This window comes from Mustela nigripes, chromosome 15 (assembly GCF_022355385.1).
Source record: "Mustela nigripes isolate SB6536 chromosome 15, MUSNIG.SB6536, whole genome shotgun sequence".
Taxonomy (NCBI): Eukaryota; Metazoa; Chordata; class Mammalia; order Carnivora; family Mustelidae; genus Mustela; species Mustela nigripes.
This window is the reverse complement of record NC_081571.1, coordinates 30,202,173-30,228,029: the sequence shown is the minus strand read 5'-3', so window position 1 is coordinate 30,228,029 and position 25,857 is coordinate 30,202,173. Positions and strand designations below refer to the sequence as shown.

At 40.8% G+C, this 25,857-nt stretch overlaps 1 protein-coding gene across 5 annotated transcripts in view; it reads right to left on the bottom strand.

Moving 5' to 3' along the window:
* ENOX1 (ecto-NOX disulfide-thiol exchanger 1) overlaps positions 1 to 25,857 on the bottom strand; it is a 561,141-nt gene that overhangs the window by 231,932 nt on the left and 303,352 nt on the right. For 3 of the 5 annotated variants that reach the window (XM_059377619.1, XM_059377621.1, XM_059377622.1), the window contains one exon: positions 19,675 to 19,821. The exons of 1 other annotated variant lie outside the window; for it this stretch is intronic. In XM_059377619.1, coding sequence (XP_059233602.1) covers positions 19,675 to 19,762 — 88 coding nt within the window. In that variant the 5' untranslated portion in view covers positions 19,763 to 19,821. Of the gene's footprint in view, positions 1 to 14,101; positions 14,304 to 19,674; positions 19,822 to 25,857 lie in introns of those variants that run through there. One more of the 5 variants, XM_059377623.1, reaches the window with a different exon arrangement.

Sequence of the window (25,857 nt, the reverse complement as noted above, 5' to 3'; positions counted from 1 at the left end):
ATACCCACCTTCGAAGGGCAAACATCTGCATTTTGACAACCAGTGTTTCATATGCCTCTTTGGCCATTTCACATGCCCCATTTTGGTGGTTATTTTCTCTGTGTGTCTATGTGTTTGTGTTTTCTCTTCAACTGGTTTCCCAGACACTCCAAGGCAGGGAGTAATCTGAATGGTCAACGTCTCAGCATAGTACCTTGTACACCATAGACGGACCTATCCTATGGACCAGCCGGTCACTTACAATGGTATCACCAGGAAACACCATTTGTTTTCCTTTTTTTGTTTGTTTGTTTTCTTTGAAGTAGGCTCTATGCCCAACATGGGGCTTGAACTCATGACTCTGAGTTCAAGTATGGCATACTCCACTGACAGAGCAAGCCAGGTACCCTGTTTTTCTTCTTGTTTTTCTAAAGCTGGAAAGTGACTGGCCATGCAGTTATGGCCAGGAAGACTTAGGCCTGCAGAAACTTAAAACTGAGGACTTCTAACAATGTGGCACATTAGAAACTGCTAAGAAGTATTAAGAGGTAGTGTGGTCTATTGGACAGAACACCGGCTGACCATCTGAACTCACTCCATTTAGCAGCCGAATATGCATTGTTTCCTCTGCTTTCCCATCCCAACAGACAATGCCACAAAAAGGTAGGAGGGGAGAGACTATGGAAAGCCAGCTCCTCCTATGACATGCTCCTAGCCCCATCTTCTCTGTTCAGCTACTGACCACTGTAGCCAGCATAAAGTTCAATACTGTCCTTAAAAAATGATGCCTAGGTCTTTTGAAATGTGTGGGGATAATTATGGCTCACATGTTTCAAAACATTACCTAATGTCACTCATGCAACCTATCTACTTCACTTCTCTTTTAAAAACACAAAATATTACACACAGTTGGTATTCTGAAAGGTCTTGTAACGTGTTTCTTTTAGATACAGCAATTAAGAAAAAAAAATTATGCCTACTAACCAGTCTTGCTGTAATTTGTAGAATGCTAGGTCTTCATAATACCTAGGAGGTCAGTCACAAAGATGTTACGATCAATAACATTTTTTAAAATTATTGAAATGTGTGGTGAGGAGAGAAGAAAGATTGCTTTCATCTGGGGTGTCAGGGAAGTAGCACAGAGGGAAAACTATTGGCTGAGTCTTGAGGGATTAAAAAAATACCTCAGTGGGGAGAGAGAGGGAAAATGGCAGCCCAAGAAGGGAACAAAAAACCCCAATGTGGGAAATCCAGAGTGGTGGAGACCACTGAAAGGACAGGGTTGTGTCTATTTTCACTACTTTACATTTAAGTGGAGTCATTCGATTATATTGGTCTCTATATCTACAGAATGACAATGGTAGTTTACATTCCCTAAAATGTTGCTTTGAGAAAGATGTGAAGGAATTTAAATTCATGCTTCCTAAGTATAATGTTTTCCTATATAAAGATGCTATCTTATCAGCTAGAAAACGGAAGTAAGCTTTTTTATAAAAAGACAGACTGAAAGGATTAGGAAGGTCTTAAAAATATAAACATACATTTACTCACCAACTCATGAAATACTAAAGCTAGGGTTTTACTGCTCAAAGTATAAAAGGAAGCATTTTAGTAGAAAGAAATTAAAGCACATTTTACAGCATAGGAAGTAATCTCAGAATTCATTAACCAAGAGACCAAAATATATAACAAAATATATATTTTAAAAGAGTTTAAAATAAAGTCATGGAAAATAGATTCATAATGATTTAGTTAAACCAGATTAGGAATGGCAGGAGTCTGTTCACAACCTTCGAGGAGCCCCAAAGTGAGCTTTCTATAGCCTTAATATTGATCAGTTGCAAGGAAGAAAAAAAAAATTCAGTAACAACATAAAGATTACTGGACTCTTAGAAGAAAGTTACTGTACCAGCCTGATGTTCATAATAGTGAGGACAGAGAACATTAATTCTAATCGGATACCCGCCATTGACTTGTGAAAAACATTTTAAAAGTTCAGTGAAAAGGTAGGTATGCTATGAACACAGAGATATCAACTCTAATAGAAAAGAGATTCTGAAAAATAAAATTTTGATCATATAAAACTCTATAGTCATAATCTTAGGGAAAGAAAAGGGGACACCGTTACAGATATCACTAAGTCTTTACAAGAACTGCTGTGGTGAATTCTGGTTCTATAAAAATGAGAAGTAAATGGAAACAATGACACAGAAGTAAAGATAATCACAAAAGTGGGAAGAATTCTTAGAAGAATGCTAGAGAGGCCTATCCCCAGAAGGACTGGAACTGAACATTTTGAAAAAATACCAAAGGTAGTACACGGAATATATTTAAACATACCTGAAGAGAAGGGACAAGGACAAACAGAAATACTTCGGGGCAAGGCCATTAAAAATGCACAAGAAACATGAAAAAAAATTGCTCAATTACCATTTTGTGGGTCTCCCTCTTCAAGCACACAATGCATTAACTGGAAATGGTATAATAAACCCCCATGGGCATGGAATTTCAGACCAGGTGGTAGTAGGAGTAGAGAGAGGGAAGACAGTAGAGCTATCTTCAGATACTCTCAGAATAAGAAACAAATGTGATGTTGAATCTAGGAGCCAATGAGATAGGATATTAAGTTAAATACTACCCACTTCTCTTCCCTGCAAATCTGAGTTTGTAGCAAGTTTATTAAGATTAGCTCACTTGACCTTGAGAACTTAGTGCCACATTGAAACTGCTCACAACAACTACAGAATTCCAAAGAACGGTGTCGGCTTTGGAATAACAATTTACTAGCTTGGTGACTCAGGGAAAAAAGAGAAAGGGTGAAGCTAATCTTCACATATTAGAAGGAAAGCAAATATAGAAGATAGATCAGATTAGTTAAGTGATACATCAAAGAAGGGAATGAGGACCAGTGGGATATGGCAAACCCATTTCAGGTTCATTCATTCTTTCCCCCTTTGGCTCAGTGAATATTTAGTTAACTCCTGTTGCATAGCATTGGTTTAAGTCCTACAACAACAAAAAACTCACTCCAAAGAAGACTGGCCCAGATAGATAGGGCAATACACAAGCATAAATGAATGGATAGAGAGCCAAATGCGTACTTTAATTAAAACATGGGTTAATATCAAGGACAGAGAGGAAGAATCAACCAATGCTCCCAGTGAAGTGATCTTGGATTTTCTTCATGGATGGCTGAAGGTTAAAACTGGAAGGGCATTAACAAGAAATGAAAAGTCTTTCAGTGATCAACAACACTATGAACAAAGACACTTGGGTGAAGAGTACATGGCATGTACAGAAATGAGTGTTTTTGTCTGGCTGCAGCTTAAGGAGCAAATGGTGGGGAATGATACTGAAAATATAGGCAGGGGAATGCTAGGGAGTTTGATTTCCATAGGCAATGGGGCCCTAATGGAGTATTTTAAATTGGGAGTGACAGGATCAAATTTGTAATTTAAAATAATTCTTCAAGTGATATAGAGGGGAAGTTCACAGGGAGAAAAGCTTGAAGAGGTGAACCTATTCCGATAATAATTACTAGGGTCCAGGCAAGATACAGCAGTAGCAGAGGAGAGAGACAGTGGGAGTAGATTAGAGATATTTCTGCAGACAGAAAGATAGGACTTGGTGAGCAATTGGAATATGGAGGTAATGGTGCAAGAAGGTAATATTCAAAAATGATTCTCCCATTTATGGCTCAGGAGACTTGGTGGATAAAAATAGGGGATTTCCAAGGCATAAGAACAGTTAAAATACGAGTTTAGTATGGAAGGAGGAAAATGTGAGCTTTCTTTTTTTTTTTTTTTGAAGACTTTATTCATCTATTTGACAGTGAGAGAGACAACCAGAGACAGAACACAAGCACAGGGAGTGGGAGAGGGAGAAGCAGGCTTCTGCCGAACAGGGAGCCCAATGTGGGCCTCAATCCCAGGACCCTGGGATCATGACAAAAGCCGAAGGCAGACAACTGAGCCAGCCAGGAGCCCCAATGTGAACTTTCTATAGAGCAATCAATAGCCCTCATTAATGAACTTACATAATATCTGCAAGCATGTTGTCCCCCAGGCAGATATCTGATTCTACTGACAGCTACAGAGCTAGCCTCTGTGCTCGGCACACAGTGATTCTTGGCCTTTGATGGACACTGGAATCCCCTGAGGAGGTTTTTGTAACTATATCTGGTCTCCACACCCTGATTTCTAAACCCTCAGTGGATCTGATGTGAGGTTCCAAGCATGTTTGAAACCACTCCAAAGGAGATTCTCATGTACATCAAAATTTGACAGCCACTGGGGATGTAGTCAACAAATAACTGATCCATTAATTAAAATAGGAAGGGAAGGAGAGAAGGCTTCCTGAGGTTTTTGAAGAAGCAGCTAGTTGCCTCTACTCAACGGTATGGTGTTGGTTGGAAAGTGTGCAACATGACCTTTCATATTTTCCAATCTAAAGGTTTCATGAATGTGATGTTATGGTGTCCCTAGCTTTGACTCTTGAAGACAGAGCACTGGTTGAGTGATCAATAAATCTTTTTGACGTCTTTCTCTTGCATTATTAATGGCCATCCTGCCTAATAGCAACACATTATTTAACTTTGTAATATTTTATTTACTTGCCCTAATGTCTGTTTCTTTTAGAATGGAGTTCCACGAAGGCAGGCATACTAGGTTTTTTTGCTCACTATTGTTTGTCCAGCATTTACCCAGCAAAACACAGATATTCAGTGTATAAATGAGAAATGAGCCAGATTGTTCTTGTGAAAATTTTTAGGCTATACTGTATCACTTTCAATAAGCCTATGGACCTGTTCGTGAGTGTATTATAGACCCAGAAAACAGCTTCAGAAATAATAAAAACACACACAGTAACAGACAAGACATTTTTTATATATTTTTTACCTCAAGGAAACACTTTGCCTCCAAAACTTTAAGGTTATATACACAGCTCCTTATAGAAAATAAATGAAAAAATATGGAATAAATATATAAAAGGATGAAACAGGCCCAGGTGTTTAAATCTGAGAAATATTTAAACCATGGTCCTATTCCATATCTAGATCTAGGAAGTCTTAACCTCAAAGTCTCATTGACCTGGGGCTTTCATATCCATTATGTGTTAGTAATCAGGTCTGACAATTAGGTACAAAACAAATACACAAATGAAAGGGTGGGAAGGATGGGAAGCTCAAAGTTCATCTTAGAGCAGTCGAAGAAGTAGAAACAGGTGGCTGATGTGAAGATCCAAAAATGTTACAAATCCCTCTATTAATTGTGAGCAATATGCTTCTATATGTTGAACAGTTAAACATCGGCTTAAAGTACTTACTACAGTATTCAACCAGCTCGTGACATTTTTTGCCATTTTACTGCCCTGGGACTGAATGTTTCCTCCCTCCCTCCCTCCCTGTCTCATTCCCTCTTCTTTCCTTCCTTCCTTTTTGGACAAAAATGATCAAAATCGGAATTTTCCTTTACCTACTATTTGCCAAGCATCTACAACCTTCACATATGTCAGCTCCTGTAACTGTCACAGCAGCTCAACAGATCAGGAAACTAGAGATCAGAGTGTGCAGATGTATGCCTGAAACTGGAATACCATAAAAAGTGTCCATTATAAAAAAAAAAATCACTGAAGCATCATTTTTATCCAGGTGAAAATGTATATTCTATGTATAAAAGCACAGTTTTATTAAAATACTAAATATAAACCTCAATTATGAGACCCATAAAGCACTGTGTTCTAATGATACAATTTGGCTTCCTAAGAAGAAAATAGTATTGTTTCAACTAATGGTACCAAAAAGATGTAGGATATACTGACCTCCTATGCCTTTTGACCTGGGACACTGAGAAGGGTATATCACCTCTGTGATATTCTTGCTAAAACTGTATAACCTCAATTTAATCAGAAGAGAGCATCAGACAAACCCATATCAAAGACATCCTGCAAATAACTAACCAGTACTCTTAAGAAATAATGACATGGGTATGGAAGAAAAAGAAAGAATGCAGGACTGTTCTATTCATTTTTGGTATTTCTGGTGTATTCGGATCGTCAGTTTAAAGACCAGCTGCCAGTACACAGTATTGGAAGCATAAATATAGGGTTAATTCTGTACTGTATCTAGGATATTAGCTAAACTTTATGATGCAAACTTGTTTTAATATTATTTGCAATCTTCCCTAAAACAGTTACAATCGAAAGAGGATTCTCTGTTAACTAGAAACTCCAGTTAACAGATTGAAAATGACTTTACACTAAGCTAAATATAGATGTCATTTCTTACAAAGGCTGTATGTCTTCCCAAATCAGTATCTGAGCTCAGAAGATTAGAATCAGGAAGGCTAGTTCCATTGTCCTAACCAGAGAGCAGACCAGAGAGAGAGAGAGAGAAGTAGGACAAAAAAATGTCGCGGGGAGGGGCAGGGATTGAAGCCAGGAGGAAGGAAACACTATTCCCTTAAAACACATTAATTAGCCTGTGAATACTACTAGATGCTCCAGGCTAGAAGTGAGCAGCTTGCTTCTAAACAGATTTTAATTTTTAATCCAGTGGAATAGGTCAGAAGCAGCTCTCCCACCGGAGGCCCTGGCCCAGAACCTACCTGCCCCCAGGCACCACTGCGGGTCTGCTGGTAACGGTCACCTTTGGGTAAAAGCAATCTCCAGGCAACTGCCTGGCTCTGGGAGCTCTGATCCCAAGGAGCAGTAATAAAAGCAGGACGAGATCTCACAGTAGGGTGGGGGTTTTTGCCTTCGGTATTTTTGCAGAAGTGAGAAAGGACTTCGCCAATTTAAAAAAAAAAAAATTTTTTTTTAAGGTAGGAGTGGAGATATCTATGTTTGAAATAAAATTCTAATAAAGATCAGCTTTACTACTTAATTAAATTTGGGTAGAGGAATATATGTTAGTGCAAACGAGATATTCATGAGACAAACGGTCTGACTTGGGAAAGATCTCCCAGGGAATCAAACGTCTAAATGCAGGGGGCCCTGAACAGAGCAGTCCCCAGCACGTCCAGCACGGAGCTAAAACAAGTAATGATGAACGGAGTCTGACCGATTCCCAAGCTCCTCACAGACCTCCGATTAGCTGGGTATTAGTGCAGCAGGTCTCAGCTGTCCATGGAAATGAGAACACATTTTAAAAGCTGCATTTGAATTTTAAAGGTACTCAACATTTCTGCATTGTTTACTGAAAAAGGTCAACATGCTTGTGTCTTATTTATGCAAGGCAGAACCTCAGTCTGAAAGCACTAGGTTTGCCACATGGCATTCGCTAAGAATGTGTTAAATGCATAGTTCCAGAAGCGAGAGTATTATTTTTCAACTGAGTGAATGCATTATTAAAGGACTACTGCTGTGTCCTTACGGGCAGACGGGAGAGGAGGCAGGGACGCTAAGTCACTCACTATAAATTCACAGCCACAACACCAAACCCACAGGACTCCACCCCTCTTCAATTCCCTTTTGTCCAATCTAGAAAAAAAGAAAAATGGAAACATTTAAATAAAACACATCTAAAACTTCAGAGCCAAGAGCAGGGTCTTTGGCTCTTTGGATAACAAGTACCTCATGGAGATTTGTGCCTGGTGTCCTTTCCCATATTTTGGATCTGTGTGAACATTCACAAGAGTCCTCAATTTTTCCTGCAGATCAGAAGTATAATACACTGACTCCTTCCAATAAGATTTGTATTAAAATAATGAAATGCCCACACGAGTAATTTTTTATTAACTGAACCTGAAATAATACATAATACATACCAATTTTATGACAGTGAGAAGAGTTATGCACTGTAGTAAGCTGAGAGTATCTGTTGTATAAATTAAATCTTCTTAGGAGTAAGTCCAGTGTTTTAAGTAGGCTATGGAAAAGCACGATATTAATGCCAGGCAAGTTTCGACTGGAACACAGGCAAGCCTTTATCATTCTAGGAGAAATACTTCTCTGTTATAGAGAAATTCCCTGATAAATTCAGAAATTATCTTTTTTACATATTTTTCACTTGGAAAAATGTTCTCTTTAAACTATGCATTTTTAATACATTATTGGATGTATAGCTATTAGATTTACATACAACTGTTCCAGTAGACATCTTCTATATAAAACAAAGTGAATCAGTGACAAAAATTCTTACCCTATTCGGATGTGGGGAGCAAATAAATGACCAGTATCCCCAAAAGCTTGGTACTATATGCCTGGTTTTATGTAACACTTTCCTCTTAAAAATAAGAATATGTAAAAAAACAAAAAAACAAAAAACAAAACTTAAGTCTTTGGAAACTTTCTTCAGGAAATTTCAGAAGACTATGGTTTTTAAATTACACTTTGGTTGGCTGTATTTTCCTCAACCTCATTTCCTCAACCTTAATTCTTATATTAAAAGAGCTGATGCTGACATAATTTGGTCCAACCCATCCACAGGTACAGTGCACATCACCCACTCTGCTCTGCGCGGGTAACAAGAGATGAATCAGGCACAGTCCACGGGTCCTGCCTTCCAAGAGCCCAGAGCTGGGCAGGCAGGATGGACAGCTGGATACCTGGGGGTACCAGACTGGGACTCTGTTTCCAGCAGTATGAAGAACATGCTCTGGCAGCTCAGAATAAAGAGTGAGGATTCGGGAAGGGGACATGGGTAGGGAGGGCAGAGGCTCAGTAGAGCAGATGACTTTTGAGTGGATCTTAGAACATGAGTAAGATTAGACCAGGCAGATGAGAGCATTCTAAGTTGGAAAAAAACAAATCAGCCCATGCATGCCAAATTTAAAAATCAGACTTTTAAGAGTGTTTGATTTCAGGGGACGCCTGGGTGGCTCAGTCGGTTAAGTGTCTGCCTTCCGCTCAAGTCATGATCCCGGGGTCCTGGGATGGAGCCCCTCAGTGGGGCTCCCTGCTCAGCGGGGAGCCTCCTTCTCTCTTTCCCTCTGTCTGTCCCCAGCACATGCGTACACACTCTCTGTCAGTTAAATAAATAAAACCTTCTTTTTTAAAAAGAGTTTCGCTTTGTGGCACCTGGGTGGCTCAGTGGGTTAAAGCCTCTGCCTCCGGCTCAGGTCATGATCTCGGGATCCTAGGATTGAACCCTGCATCAGGCTCTCTGCCCAGAAGGGAGTCTGCTTCTTCCCCCGCTCTCTCTGCCTGCCTCTCTTGCCTACTTGTGATCTCTCTCTCTGTCAAATAAATAAATAAAATCTTAAAAAAATAAAAAAGTGTTTTGCTTCAAAAAGATTTAAGTTTGCAAAGCCTAACATGAGATAAGATCACGAAGTGGATGGTTACATTCTCACCAGCCTACCCTTCTCTCAAGCACCCTAGATGTTTAGGAAGTAGGTATAATTAGAAGGAGCAGAGGACTGAGAGCCCCTTGGTAGGAGCAGAGAAAGTGAGAATCCTTCCAGAACTGAAGATTGGGAACCAGCACTACATGCCTGTGAGGACAGGTGTTCCTGCTGAAATGAGAAAAAGCGTATCGCAGCGATCACGTAATTTCGGTCTGCTTAAATGCAAGTTACTCTCTTTAAGAAAGAGGGCCTACCAAGAAAAATGCCTGCAAAGTGCCATCAGCTACAGGGTCTGTAAGAATTCTGCTCTGTGCTAGCGCCTACTGGTCACAAGTTGAGGTGAAAGCAAGAATTTCCTTTCAGTGACTGAGTCACTCTGGTACTTGAGCACAGATGAAGACAGGCCTGGTGTTTTGTGCTCTGCCCATCTCCTGCCGCAGAGGGAAAAGAGAGGGAGAAAGCAAGGTCAGAAGGCCTGGAGAAGGAAAGGAGTTATGGGAAGTCCCTGTCCTCAGCTGGGCTCTAGGCAACGGCTCTAAGCTCTGAGGATTCTAGCGCTCAAGGATGGCTGGTTAGTGGCTGAGATATGACGAGGAGGACAGGACTTGGATGCACTTTCATAGTGCCTAGAAGCCAGCCAAACCAGAGTTTAAAAACCTAATGGACATTTAGGAAGCCAGAACCTAAATATAATAGGTAATATTTTGCTTATTCTTATTTCATAAAATGAAGTTCATCCATTCATATTGGTATTATTTTCAAAGGGGTACATTATGTGTAAGTATCTATGTGTGCACTGGTGTATGTGTGTGTGTGTGTGAGAGAGAGAGAGAGGTTAAAAAAATAAACTGAGCATCTGGAGTGTGTGCATTGTTTATTTTTCTTTGGGCCATCTATAGAGGTAGAGCCAAGTTTCAGGAAGAATGTATTTAGGGCGCCTCGGAGTGTCTTAATTGTAATTCCCTTTTTATATGGGGAATTACAAAGTTATAGTTCCCCATATAAAAGGGGGCAGCTTCTGAGAGTTGTGTGATTGGCCCCTGAGCCTGTGGGGCCCCGCATGCCTCCTCCTGGGGTGTGTAGGCTGTGAGGCATGGGGCAGGGCTGCTCTAGGCTCTGAAGTCTTGGATTCTGACTCCCAGTTTTGGGAGGGGTCTGCTGCTGGCGCACTGCATGAACTTGGGCTGGTCACAGTTTTCTCAGGTAAAAATGCAAAGCCAGGGCTTGGATTTTAGGGACTTTTCATGGCTGTTTCCTCCCGCAGTGTTCTCTGACTTGGTAGCACAAGGTGATGTTCTAAAAAGAGGTTTTCATCCTTCTGGGTTTTACTTACTCACATTTGAGAGTCGCCGTAATAATAACAATGCCCCATCTAGTGTCCAAACAGGGAATACTGGTCCAGGAGTACACGTGTGGTGGGGAATGGCTCTCGGCCCTCTGTGGCATCAGGGCACAGAATGGCAGCTGGCAGAAAGGCTGCCCGGGGGGTCTTTTATCTCTCTGACCCAACTTGGTGGCAAAGGACATTTTTGAAAAAGCTGGGTTTTACAACTTCTAAGGATGATGTACAACGCCAGCACAGTAAGACTTTTATTAAGGTTGCCCAGAATGATCTTTCCTAATATTTTTACTGGCAGCGATGGCCATAAACACAGACGAGCCTCAGGGGGCTGGAGATCAGAAGGCAGCAACTTGCTGATGGACGGAAGGAAGGGATTCTGGGCGTGCCCCAAGCAATCCATCCTCATTCTGGCATCTCACGTAGATTTTCACAGACAAAACCTGGAAGTCTGGCAGGGTTTCAATTCCCTCACCTTTCCCTTTTTGTTTCTTTCCTTCCAAATGCTCTCACAAGGAAAACGAATCTGACTATTAGCAGCTAACCACATGCTCTTAGAACGTCCCACGTTCCTTACCACTCTCTGTCCCTCTTCCGACTGACTGCCACCCCACAGCCAAGAAAGCACGGGAGGGAAGGAACACGAATACTGGGACAATGCATGCATCGGTTAAGCAAACGGGCCTCCTCCTCCTGTGTTTGACTCTCTTGTGCTGCTTTTTCTTCACTAAGTGCAGGGGCAATTTAATTTTTATACTGCCTTGTAAAAATCGCTGCGCTGTGGGACCTGCCTCCCTCTGGGAAGCCAGGTCGGTTCTGCGGAACATTTGGGCAGTGTCTCCTGCATGCCAGACACTGTCTTAATGATGTCTGGGCTAGGAGAACATAATGAGCCCAAACTCAGAAATTCTCCATCGGGCTGCCCGTCCTGCCCACAGCCCTGTGACCTAGATTACTGGAAGCACGTTTCACTTCTTGTGACCAAGTTCTTAGCAGCAGAGATTTTTCTCCTTGTTTATTACACTTAGACTGATTCTCTTGATGGTTGAACTGACCCCAGCAGCTGCGTATCTTTTGGAATTCTCCAGTGCTGACCCGGACCGATGGCCAAAAAACTCACCTGCCTGTTGACCTGCTTCGATCTCTTCTTACTAAACTGGGTGCTTCTCTGTCACCTCCCTCATTAGCCTCCCTTCCCTCCTTACCTGCCAGTCGGTCACTTGGAATTCTATGATTTACTAGCCCCTTGCAACTTCTGCTCATCTCTGAACTTTGGTTTGCCAGGCAGTTTAATCTGCCTCCACTGAGATCCATATTCCAAAAATCACTTGATTCTAGGGTGTCCCAAATTTTCCTGATCCCCCCTCATCACAGAGCCCATATACCTGCTCCATGGTCTTCATGCCCAACCCAAGAGCAGCGTGCCCTCTGACTGAGTTCAGAGTGATGATCTCTGCTCAGTCCCACTAATCTAAATACAGGTCTGATGAGCTGAGGTATTCTTGACTACAACTATCACTTGGTAACCAGCAGCTCAGGAGGTTCAAACAGAAAACTGGTAAATAAAATTTGCCTTAAAGGCCTTCCATAACACAGTGATCTTTGACAAATACTGAAGAAAGAAGACATCTGGAATATTTACTGAACATCTAGAATGGTACCTGGTACACGATGGGGATTCAAAAAAATTTTGGCCAAGTTATATGTGGATATCTTTTAAATAACAAATTATAAATGTTTGGAGTTCGAATTGGATATTGTCAACTCCTTTCGGTTAAAGAATCTATCTGGTTCATATAGATATCCCCAGGACCCAGCACAGTGCCTGCCGTATAGTAGGGCTGATAGAAATTTGCTGAATTAAAATGACTTTGTAGAGAAAAGTACGTCAAAGTCACTTCTGGAAGATGTCTAATTTCCCGGGAGGCTAGATGTGGTAGGACAGCTTAAGATGTCCAGACAAAACTATCAGAGCAGTTGGACTCCTAAATCTATAGGCTACAATATTCTGGAGGCACTAGAGTCTGTGAATCTACCCCATGGGTATGAATCTCAACAAGAGAGGAATAGGAACTCTTCAGTGACCTAATGTACATTCCCCTCCTGCTGGGATCTTCTGTGCCTCCAGGTTTGACCTGGGAGGCAAAACTCTTCTGGACAGCTGCTTACTCATAAGCAAAACTAGGAAGCTGAGCTTGGCTGTGCCCCAATGATGCCTGAAACATGGATGAACTTGAAACAGCCAGCTATCGGCCCTCTAATGGAGCCCAACATAGTTGCCACAACAGCTGGATGGCAAAGGGCCATCCTGTAATCCTGTAATGCTCTTAGTGAATGCTGTAAGGCTAAGTGGTTTAGAACACTTAATTTTTTGTTATAGTTGAAGCTATCGAGAAATGTAGGAAACACTATACTTAGGTCATTCAAGGGTGCAAGATTCTCAAAGTATATTAGAATGTGTTAGTGCTCATTTTACATAAACCATAAAGCATCCATTTTAAAAATACCCATAGCAATCAATGTTTTTAATTGAGCAGAAAAACATATAGAGCTATAGAAATGTTTAGTCCGAGCTGTGGTTCCTGACAGTCATCTTCAGAGATAAATTTCCACAATGGATGTTTCAATTAAGACAGTAATATTTATTGAAAGGTAAACCATAAATGCATAGTCACTTGAAACATTATTGAACAGAAGTAATTTATACTGCAGCTGGAGCACTGCATTTTAGCCTTGCTTTGATTTTATCAGCATTTGTCAATTAATCAACGTGAACCTTGTAAAACATGTTCTCTTATTAGTGGAAACAAGCAATTGCTTGCAGACTTTGAAGGAAAGGTCATTTAATAATTTGCTAATTGTGCAAAGATAGATTTAAACTTAAAAAGAAAGGCAAACAAATGCCCATTACTGCTGTGCATACATGCGACTTTAAGTTTAACGTTGCTCACTTAAATGTGGTCCATGATTCCATTTTTGTTTTCATTTTTAACTGAACAGCAGAAAAAGATTAAGACGGAAATAAAAGTAAACTCAGGTTTTAAAATTTATTTTAAGAAATTTCTTGTTGTCACCTTTACCATTTCAAAGGAGTTGCTGGCCTTGAGGCTATGGTTCTAAAAAATTAACTACATTTTCCTGGGGAAATAAAAAAAGAGAGAAAAAAGACAAAGCAAAAGAAATAGAAAACAGCAGCACCAAAGAGCCATACAGTGGCAATGTTCCGTTTCCTTCTTTCTTTTTGGTTTTTTTATTTGCCTTAACTCATCCTTCATCCTGCGAGATGAGATGTCAGCTCCTGCTTCTGACTGCTGGTCCATTTTAAGTTCAGTAAGTGAGCAAGAAGCTGAGTCAAGTTCTCCCCGGGGAAACCCTGCACCCGCGCACGTGCTGACTTGACTCCCTCCGCCCCCCAGAAAGTGCTTCCACTTCCAGCACCGCTACCATGCGCTCTGCAGTCACCCACGGGATGCCACATTTAAAACAGGGAACATACCTTGGGGAACAATTTCTACACTGGCGTCTGCAGGACTGAATCGAGAAATCCGCACCATCTTGGAAGTGGCTGTGACGCCGAGGACAAGATCACATGCCTCGAGGCATTTGTAAGACTAAGAATTTTGCATGGAGTTTACGGAGAGGAGACTGACATTGGTTGAACGGAGATGGGTGCTGCCAGACCCAGTCTGGGCAGACTGCTTTGCTGCACAGCTCCTTTTATAAGGGTTACGAGGCCGGAGTTGCTCTCTGCCTGCTCAAACTGGCTTATCAATCCATTCCATTCCGTTCTGTTCTGTTCTAAATAAGTCATTATTTCAGGCACATTTCCCTAAGCAGATGCAAACACTCTTTTCCTCTGTGAGATTCCCTTGGGCAAATTAGGCTTCTTGGAAAAGGGTCAAGGAGCAATCAAACAAAATACCTACTGAGAAACAAGCCTGTGTTTTGGGGGGATGCTGTCAGTCACACCAGCCAGGAATCCGATTTGAGACACTGCCTGGGCCATAATCTTGAATGTGATAGAGCTGGTGATGGGGCACAGACTCCTGATATCTGCAGCCCAAGTTTCTTTTTATGGTCATAACTGATAGGATTATTTTTTTTCCCCAGCTTTATTGAGGTAGAACAGGCAGAAACAATTATATAAATTTAATGTGTACATACAGTGCTGATAGATACCACAACTTTTTTGTGGTAATCATCTCACATAGTTACCTTTCTGGTGAGAAGGGTTTATGTCTCAAGGAAACAAAACTGATAGTTGTAAGACAATGGAAAAAAATCTCCTTGTCTAATATTTCTAATTAAATGCTGCTAATCAAATTCCAATTTCTTAATTAAACTAATAAAAACTTTTATTAGGGAAAAGTTACTATAAAGTTGCTATCTTGTGTTCTCATCATCTTATCTAACAAATGTGGGATATTTCTGAAATAAACACTCATTAAATTTTTTTTTTTTTTTAGTCCGAGGGAGAAAAGTCCCTTTTATGTTCTTTGAGTATCTGCCTTAATTCACTTCAGGTTCAGGTTGCTCACTTGCATATACCAAGACTTTCTTCCAAACAGGAGAGACAAGAGGCACATGCAAAAGCGGGCAGGCTGGCGGCTGGGTTACAGAAGGGCTGTTTCCCGACAGGAGTTATTTCGACATAAACACATATACCACATTACGAAGCCACAGGGAAAAATGAATGGATGTGGATGGCAGGTTTTCATTTGTTTCCGTGACATTCTGTAAATAAGTTTGTGTGTTTCAATTCAAACGGTTCCATTATCTCAGAGGTCTTAATCATTTGTGATGGCAGTTTCGGAAGTGCTCAAAGCGCATGCTTAAGGAGCATTACTGGTATTTGGTGTAGTCGTGCTACCTTAAGCAGATTTACAACTTTGTTCATGGTTATTCTTGATCATCTCTATTTAAAAGTAAGTTCAGGCTCATGAGGTGCCTCAAGCATCTTCTGGCATTTCTGTCTGTTGGTCAGCTCTCCCCCCACTATATCTGGCTCTGCTGGGCACCCGCACACTCTTCCCATGAAACTACAGTTGGCAAGGTGAACGGCGGGAATGGTGGCTGGTGGCACTAAACTAGGGAACACATTTAAAGAGGGCAGCCTTGTTTGAAAATGTCCCCTGGATTTTGGTTGTATCAGGTGAGGCGAGGCCAGAATTTTAGGAGTGTTTGCCCATGAAAAGACAGTTTGCTCTATGCACTTCCCAAGAGGAGGGGGCCATGCAGTGCCAAGAGGGTCTGGAGGCACCAGGGTCAGCTGGAATCAGAGGGAATAAGGGGGGGAATTTGGGCAACAAACTTGTTGGTGTTTTCTGCAGGAAAGGCAAAGCAAGGCAAGGTGAGAGGTTTAGGGTTGGCTAGTCGGCGAAATTTCAGCGGTATACGACTGGTTCCCAACTGTCCCGTATCTGGCGCTGAGGTGATTTAGTAGGGGGGATAATATTCTGGACTGCAAGGGCCTGAGAAAAGGAGGTGGGTGGGGGCATGGGCTCAGGATGGCTTGATCTGCACATCCGAAGAGTGTTCCTAGGCCAATTGTTTGAGATCTCTAGGAATTAGCTAACCCTGCATGGACAGAGCCTTCCCCAGGATCTGCGAGGCCCTAGGATATCCAATTATCATGAAATACAGAAAATAAAAAACACGATTAATGCAACCCTGTCAGAAACACTGCCTCAGAAGCATAAGAACAGAGTTTCTCAGACTCCACGGTGCAGAGAAATCACCAGGTATTTTGTTAAACTACATGCGGATTCATTTGATCAGGTGGGGTTTGAGACTCTGCATTTCCTATAAACTCCCTAGTGCTGCTGGGACCACCGTGAGAACCCAGGGAGAAGAATATCCCTACAAGTCTGCTCTCTAGCTCACCTTCTGCCGAGAAAAGGGGAGGGCTTCACATTTACTGAGCCCTGCTGTGAACCAGCTCCCGCCGGGCACTGAATATTCAGACTTCATCCTATCTCACTTGGACAACACCCTCTGCTCCTAGGAAAAATTATCCCCGTTTTAGAGGTAGGAGAACTGAGGCTCCGGGTGATTAAGTCACAGGGCTTGGGTCACTTAGTAAGAAGTTATAAATGTATCTGACCTAAAACCCTTTTTTTTTTTCCCCCACTACAACATCAATACAGATGGCACCACTCTGATGGAAAATAAAAAGTCTGATCTGATAAAGGCTTCATAAAGTATAAAGTCCATGGACTTGAATCATGGGGGCATTTCTAACTTGACTTCTGAAAAGAAGGGAAATTCTAAATGGTGTTCATTATCTCGGGACCAGAAATAAATGGTGCTGACTAAATAACTTCTATTTTTTTATGGCCTTTGGAGAAACACTGTGAATGGGACTCGCTCTTAAACTAGTGTTTTTATTTTAAGAAGTGATGCGTGTATGCGGTAAGATATATGCAACCGAAGTTTCTCTTCCTCCCACGTGCCCTTAGTTCTACAGCTCACAGAGAACTGTCGTTAGGGTTGTGGCCTTCTAGAGAATCTGGATGAATAATAATATTCTGTGCAAATAATGCACTTTTTCATACAAATTCATTCATACAGTCATTTTAAGGCACTGGGCGGGGGAAACAGTAAATAAAACACACAGAAACCCTACTGTACCTTACATCCCAGTAAGGAATATATACATCATAAACAAAATAAATACGTGATATGTCAAATAGGGATAAAAGTTAATGGAGAAAAAGCAGGAGAGGGGATGATTGTGATTGTAAATGCAGTGGTGAAGGAAGAGCCAACAGAAACAGTGACATCAGCGTAAAGACATGAAGGGAATCCTCCCATTCCACGCTGACTTTCCCTTTGGCAGTGTGCATTAAAGCTCTCCCCATAACAGAACTGAACAGGTCTACCTCATTCTCTTTCGTGGGTCCATAGGATGCCACTGTTTGCACATAAGGAGGTTCTAGATTAATCCTGTTGTAGAATTTGTTAAGATGATCAGTTAGAGGTCATAAAAAGATTGGGGGAATGTAGCATCCAACCTGATGAAGTGCTCAGGTGTAAGAAGCTCTGGATAGAAGTCCCAGAGCCACTCACAGCTTCGCCCCCCGCCGGCCCCCCGCACCGGTGCTTGTGTTATCCTTGAGTATTGCTGGAATGTCTTTTTGAGTGTTCTGGCCTCAGGAGAGGTTCTCCCCTTTCCTGCCTCATCTTAGCCTATGCTACTGTCGACCATGCACAGGGGGATGTCTAGAAGCTCCTCTAGCTGGGGTTGGTAGGGTAGCCAAGGCAACACCCTGTTTGCAATTTTCCTCAGTGTCAGGCTACCTGGAATCCTTACAGAGTCAAAGGAAATCTTTGACCCTCCAGGTGACAAGCTTTATACATCCCCCACAAATGAAGTAGAAACAAACATTTTAGGGAGCAGGTAACCCTCTGGGCTCTAAAGGCTATCTTCCCCTTTAGGAGAAAGCATGTAAGCTTCCCTAAAACAAAACAAACAAAATCCTTACCTTCCAGTAAAATCTATTAATGTGGATACAGATGTTTAACTCTGGGCCATCTGACTGAACAGATTCTACATTTAATGAAAGATTAATTTATTCATTTAATTATTATCTGAGGCGGGGCCTGGATTATGTCAGCACTCAGCCAAGCTCTGTAGGAGGAATAAATATCAGTGCACCATGGCTCCTGTCCTTGTCACCTTCTAGCTTTCAGCAAAGACAGGACAAGTAAAAAACCAAACAACACAACATAGCAGGACTGTGGTAAGTGGTGTCACACACAATACAATGAGTATTAAGACAAAGGGGAGAACACTATGATCCGAGGCCTCTTGAAGACCCTTCAGAGAGGAATCTAAAGCGAGATACAAAATGGGAAAAGTGGAACAAGGAGACTCTGGGACTGGGTGTGTGTGTGCGAACACGTGTGAGTGGAAGGGGAGCACAGGCCCAGCTGAGGGGAAGAACAGATGCTGCAAGGGACTGTGCAGTGGCCCTGAAGAGCTTCAGCGCTGAATGTGGGGTGTGCTTGAATGGCAGGCAACGTTGGCTGAGGTGAGACCAGCATAGGGTCCTAAGGCCCCGACTTCGTTATTAGATGTGGGATAAATACATTAGTTTCAAAAGAGATACAAAAAAGCAACATTAGCTTCTTCCTCTGTTTTTTTTTTTTTTTTTTTTTTTTTTTTTTGTGGTGTACAGGAGTGAGGGAGGGTTGTACTCTTTGGTTTTACAACCTCTACTTCTAATTCCAGTAATTTTTAAAACCCACTTCATACTTCTCAAAATAAGATATGCCTATAGTTTAAAAAAGCTATAAGGCCTGTACTATAAGGCCTATAATTAAAAACAACTATCCCGTCTGTCACCTGTCCCCCCAACCCCTTCCTGCTCCTTGGAGGAGATCACGTTTTTGGTTTGCTTTATTATGAAAGAGAGTTATTTGCCAGAGTGAGCTCGTTACACAGGTAAGTCTTTGGCCCCATGCAGTTAGTTACTCTCAGTTTGATAAATCTATGTGTTATCCAGAAGAGAGACACTAACTGGTAACCAACCCATCCCTCCCCACAAAGAGAATGAATCCTGCCGTGGAAGAGAAAACTACTTTCAACTTCCAAATTTAAGTAATGTGTACATACTGATATTTCTCAATTTACCGTTTTTAGAGATTACCTTCTGTCTCCCTCGTAGACAAAGAGAAATTTAGCAGCCCTGTACCATCACCACCTCCCAGCAAGCTTCCTCCCATATCTTCCCAGTATGTTAAAGTAGCGATTTGGGGTTGAATCAAAACTCTGTGTTTAGATTGTTATGACTGTATAATAATTGTTTACTATTGAGCCACATAGTATAAGAAAACACTTCCTAGCTTGTGCAATATTTAGCTTTTCTGGTGGCCCTTCCCTTTTTGTCTAATACTAATTGCTCCTGCACTTTTTGAAGTTTAAACTTTTAAACTACAAAAGCGCTATTAAAACCATTTTTTCTTTACGTGATCAACAGCATCAGTTAATCTGTCACTTCTATTCTTCCCTCAAGGATCCTCCCACTGAGTTGTCTGGTCTAGTGGTTTCCCAGGCCAGCTGCCCACCTGTTGTCCTGGGGCTTCTTTTTAACACCATCTTGCGAAATCCCTGCGCCTCTCGCCTGTGTTGGGTCCCCCGTTTCCTGGATCCCATGGCTTCCTCTTTCTTGGTTTACATCCTCATTTTTGTAGAGCACATTCTCTAGTAGCTTCCTGAGAAAAGGTACATGGGAGGTAAATTTGTTGAGACCTTCCTTAAGCGTCTGAAAACGTCTTAATTCTACACTCAACACTTGCTACTTAAGCTTGTCATTGAATCCTAAGTAAAATCATCTCCTTAAGCATTGTGAGGGCTGAACTGTCTTTGGGCGCTTGAGGAGCCTGGTGTCATTGGTATTCCTGATCTTTTATATATGACCTATTTTTCTGGAAGTTTTTGGAATCTTCTTTGTAATCCCTGGTATTCTGAAACCTCATATTAAAGGATCTCAGTGAGGATCTTTTCTTATCCATTTTTCTGGACCCTTCAAATGTGGATATGCCTATTGTTTCATTTTGAAATTTTTCTTGTATTATTTTTTGATACTTGTCTCCTCACCATTTTTTTTTTTCTTGTTTTCTCTTTCTGGAACTCCTATGGTAAGATGCTGAATCTAATGGACTCATCCACTGCATTTCTTACCTTCTTTTCCCTCTTGTCCACCTTTGCCCTGTTAATCTACTTTCTAGAAAGTTTACTTGACTTTATCTTCTATACCTCTGGATAATTTTTTTTTTTTTTTTTTACTCTGAGTTTAATTTCCAGGAGCTCTTATCTTCAGATTATCCTTTTTAAAAATAGGATGCCCTTTTTATTTTGTAGATCTAATACTGTCCTCTAATCTTTCTGAAGATATTTAGGTTCTTTAAAGTTTTTCTTCTACTTCTGAGTTATCTATATTTTCACTGAGCAACCCCCCCCAACTTCCCTGTTTTGATCTCTATATTTTATTCTGTATTTTATGTTGGGGCTTAAACTCACTGGTGACTCTCTCACTATTCATTTATATTTCAGATACAAACACACACACACACACGCACTTTGGAACAGTGAGTCTTTACAAGACTAAGTGGAAGCCCTGCATGGGTGCAGGGCATTTTTATTACCTGGCAAGCATCCTTGTGGGGTAACTGGGTAGGGAATCCAGCCATTTTGATAGGAATTCCAAACACCAGTCAGGTCATTTCTTTGAGTTGTTCAGTTTCTTTAGATGAGCATCCTTTAAACTCTTATCTAAAGAGCTGGTCCCCAGCACTAGCTGCTCTGGAGCTCTGCTATGAAATAGTCCAGGAGGGTCGAACTTGTTCCCTGTGGAGTTTAGTTCCCCTGGCTTTGCTTTACCTCTCCAGTCTGGGCTGCATTTCCTTGAGTCCAGAGCAGCTCTGAGTCACTTTAGCTGGAAACTGTGCCTCAAGCATCCAGCATGGATGGAAAACTGTTAGGGATGATGTGATGTAGGGAGAGGACTAATGCTCACACCCTTCCAAGTCTCCCCAGGGTCCTCCAGAATGAATTTGCAGGCTTTTCCCAGGCTAGCTCAGCTCCTCCTCCTCCATCAAGGTGCCATCTTCACCAAATGTGCTGACATCTCCTACTTGGCAGCATCTCCTCCTTGGCTTGGTCTCTCTTGCTCTCATTCTCTTTTTATCTTTTTTGTAGATTTTTGACCCTTTACTACAATTTCAGGGAGATTTTGGGATAAGAAGATGTGAATGCATTGTCTTCAATCTGACAGAACACAGGTTTCCAGTCTTATAAATTTTTCCTGGGTTTTATGTACTTATTATGTATTCTACTCTGGTCTAGTTTGTTTATCCAGAGAATTTCAGGTTACCCCTAATCAACGACTAACTACCTGAAACCTATTTTCAGGGAGAATGTTGCCCAAATCAGTTTAATTATCCATTATTTTCAAGGTAGTGTTATGCAAAGTGAGTTGAACTCCTCTAAGAATTTAGCTTTACAGTGTCTCATTGTTATCTTGACTCCAGAAGTTTGGACCCATAATCAACTTGAGGCAGATGCCACGTCAATTTCTTAGTACAAGGGAAGGAAGGAAAGAAGGGAGGGAGGGAGGGAGGGAGGGTTGAGAAGGTGAGCTGGGGGGACAGAGTGGGGAAGGAAATAAAAGAAACACACATCAAGAAAAGGATTTTAAAAAATCCTGAGACGACTGGCCCAAATAACTATTTTAAGAAAACCTGTATAAGTTTATTAAACAAGAGAAAAGACTGCTGAAAGTCATCTGACTTTAAGATAACTCTAAACAATGCTCAGTCACACCGAAGGCATTCAAGTAATGAAATCACTAAGTGTTTAGGGAGAAACTCCATCCATTCATTCATTCAGGAACACGAACCCAAAATTCATATAAAAAACACCATTATCCAGCAAAAACAATCCAGATAAGAAAGTGTCATAATTACATGCTCAGATTATCTTCCAGTTATGTTCCTGTCCTTTTACTGCCCCCAAAACTATCTATGTATGCACTAATATATATTATATATATTCCTTACCTCATTCCCAAAATAAATTTAGGTCAGATTACTGGCTATTCTTTTAATATGTTTTTATTTTTCCTGAATATATTTCTTACAAATTTGTCTACCTGAAATTATGTAATTCTCTCTATACTATGCCATAACTCAATTATGGGCCAATAACTGTTTTAAAAAGTAAGTATGTTGTCCACAACAATGCTTCTAAAGCAGCTGTGATCATATCTTTGCGCTTCATAAGATGAAAGACTTTGTAGTCAGACTGACCTTGTTTTAAATCCTAACTCTTCCAACATACTGAATGTATGATCTTCAAAAAGCTCACAATCTCCTTAACAGGAAAACAGACATAATATTATCTATTTTGCAGGTTTTTATGAGGATCAAATAACATAATACATATAAAGAGCCTGACATATTCTACGTGCCCAATAAATAAAAGCTATTAAAATCAGAGCATAAGAAGAAACCTTTAACTCTCTAGAAGTATATCTTTTCTAAGTGAACAGTTTTCACTTCTGTTCTTAGGCATCACATCACTGGTAAGCTGGTCCATTAGAAGGAACATGTGAGTTACTTAGGAGTGATGGGGATAAGTTCTATAGGCAATTAGGGAAAGCAATATGGGGGTGGCAGGGACCGTGGAAAAAAATTGAAGATAATATTTGACTCTGGATCAGTTTCTTAACCTTTTGGGGACACTATTAACAGCAAAATTGGGAGGCTAGATGAAGCTCCTTCAGATATTAAAGAGAAAGAGTTCTATAGTTAGGTAATTTTGGAATATGTGTTCATCTCCCCCATTCCAGGGACCAGTTTGGATTTGTTCAACCTGGTGTATCACAAACTTATTTGCTTACAAATCATCCCCACTTTTTTTTTTTTTCAGGTACTACTTATTAACATATTTTGGAAAGGATGATGAGTTGACCTGCAGCTTCTCATTCTATAATGTTTCTCTGAGTCTTATGGCCTCAGTTAAATGGTCTAGATAAGGAAAAAAAAGGAAAATATAATGTGTCAGAGATTTTATTTATTGATTTCTCCTACAGCAGCATTTAACTTTTATGGGAGAAAGTCTATCATGGTTTCAAGGAAATTTCTAAGTATAGGTTAACATCTCCTCCACATGGTACCATCAGTATCTCTGATCACCAACACATTGAATGAACTGCTGCCAATTTGGTAGATTTGATTTGGTGAAGAAGAGAGTCAGATTACTAAGACACATCTGGCAATTTTGGCAATCAGTGAATGAAATGAATCAGCAAGGTAGTGATTGGACTGGCTGCTCACTGATCAGCAGGACCTGGATGGAAAATCTCAGGATAAATTAATCCTGAGGCTGCTGGACTACACCGTGAAAACAGAAGACTCAAATGGGCATTTCATGGGCATAATTTTTAATGCTACAATTACAAGTTAAACTGCTAAAACGATTTGTCACCAAAAACAATTTCACTTCTCCTATCAACCTACCAGCATTTACTTTGATCTGAAAGGAAAGGGCTGTGCTGTATGTTGCTGGCAATAAAAGGATATACAGCAGGAAAGAGGCCAAAGAACCCACCAAAAGAGTATCCAAGAGCCAGAAGCTGTGTCAGGAACTTTCCATGAAGCCTTCAATAAGTCTTTGTTTTTTTACTGGTAAAAATAACTATCCTCAAGGAGCTTATAGCTAAGTTGATTATATTTACAAATTTGGGATTTTCATTTAATGCTTCTTACATTACAAAATCATTCTTAATTTATCTACATAGCAGAGATAAAAGTGAATGAATATGTTGATGTTCTTTAATTAATTACATGAAATAAACCCCCCTCCTTCACCTTAATTGCAGGAGTTCCAACACAACCTGTTGCTATGTTTTCTTTTTTCTCTTGATGTGTCTCTTTCCCCTCAAGGCTGCTAAGGTTTTAAAGTGTTCTAATTTTTTCTATCTTTTCATTAAATACTCTGCCTCAAAAGCATACTTTTCCTCCTCCTTAAAAGGAAATTTATCAAAAAAAAAAAAAAACCAACATTGTTGAATTAAAGAATAAGTGTGTTGGTAGTAGGGTAGCCCAATCATCCTAGTTTGTCCCGGACAGATAGGTGTCCCATGTGTTGGGCCTTCTGGACTCTAAAACTGAGACAGTCTTCTGGCAAACAGTGACAGTGGGTAACCTTGGTTTGTGGCCTGAGTGAGAGGACTGGACTCTTGCACCAGAAAGTTGTAATTTTAATCTCCCTATTAGAAGTTCTCTTCTTTCATTGCCAAACAGCTGTAGAAAGCAATCAGACACCAGAAGGATGAATGAATTTAATGACCTTTAAGTTTCCTTTACACTGGTGGTTCTCAATCCTGGCTCCTTTCTAGAGCATCTGGTTAAGTTTTTTAAAATGATGCTATTCCCTGATTTGGTCTGAAGGTGAGTCCCAATCATTAGAATATGTATTTGAAATTCCCCAGTTCATTCTAAGGTTACCATGGGCTAAAAAACACTACTTTGCATACATTCTGGGATTCAAACTACAGATCTAATAAGAGCCACTCAGAGCCAGGAGAAATCTACTTTATGGGTACTGACTTTTTAAACATTACATGTAAGTTTCCATATCACATCTTAAACACGTGAATGTTTAAGAACTGACTGTATATTTATTTACCTAAGGATCAGCATATATAAGTTTCTGTCTTTTCATGTTTTCATTCTGACCATCAAACACCACCATCTATTGCCTTTGTGTGTGTGTATTGGGCACTGTGGGGCCACAAAGGTTTAAAACTCAAAACTCAAGCTGCCTTCAGGGAGCTCACCATGTAACACATGAAAGGTGACTAAACAATGGAGTCACCAGCCACAAGAGGAGATCAAAGAGGAAATGGCTGTGCCCAGAGACGGTTGGGAAATCTGTACAGGGTGGTAGGTAGGGTTTAAACAAGGCCTTGAAGACTGGGTGGAATTTCAATTAGAACCAGGAAAGGCAATCCCAGAAGGGAGAAAAACACTTTTGGGGTAGGTAAGAAGCAAATATAAATATAATAGGGGTGCCTGGGTGGTTCAGTGGGTTAAAGTCTCTGCCTTCAGCTCAGGTCATGATCCCAGAGTCCTGGGATCGAGCCCCGCATGGGGCTCTCTGCTCAGTAGGGAGTCTGCTTCTCCCTCTCTCTCTTTGCCTGTTGCTCTGCCTTCTTGTGATTTCTTTATGTCAAATAAATAAATAAAATCTTAAAGAAATATAATAAAAATAAAGAAATGTAAATATATATACACATTCTATACAATGGAAACCATATCTAGGGAGGCAAGTAACTCAGTATAAGGCCAACCGCTGAACAAGGGGGTCATAATCACCCAATCATTTTTTTGGTGATGATCACCCTATGACACTGAAAATGAGAACTGGACTGGTGGATGAAAGAGCTGGTTTAAGACAGGCATAAAGTCCAGCTTGGGGACCAAGCCACTGAACGGCAGTGGCAAAAGTCCCTTCCCTCTCTTGTGCTAGGCCCACTGAAGAGACCTCATCACCCAGACATCAAGTCAAATGCTCCAGCAGTCGTGGCCAAACTCTTTGAGGTTCCACCCTATCTAATCAAGTGGTTATTTAATGTTGAAGGACTACAGTTACGATAGAACTTGTGCAAAAGTTATGCATTAGTTGTCACGTTAAGTGATGATTATCAAGCATTGATTTTCAATTACTTTTACAATGCAATGGCC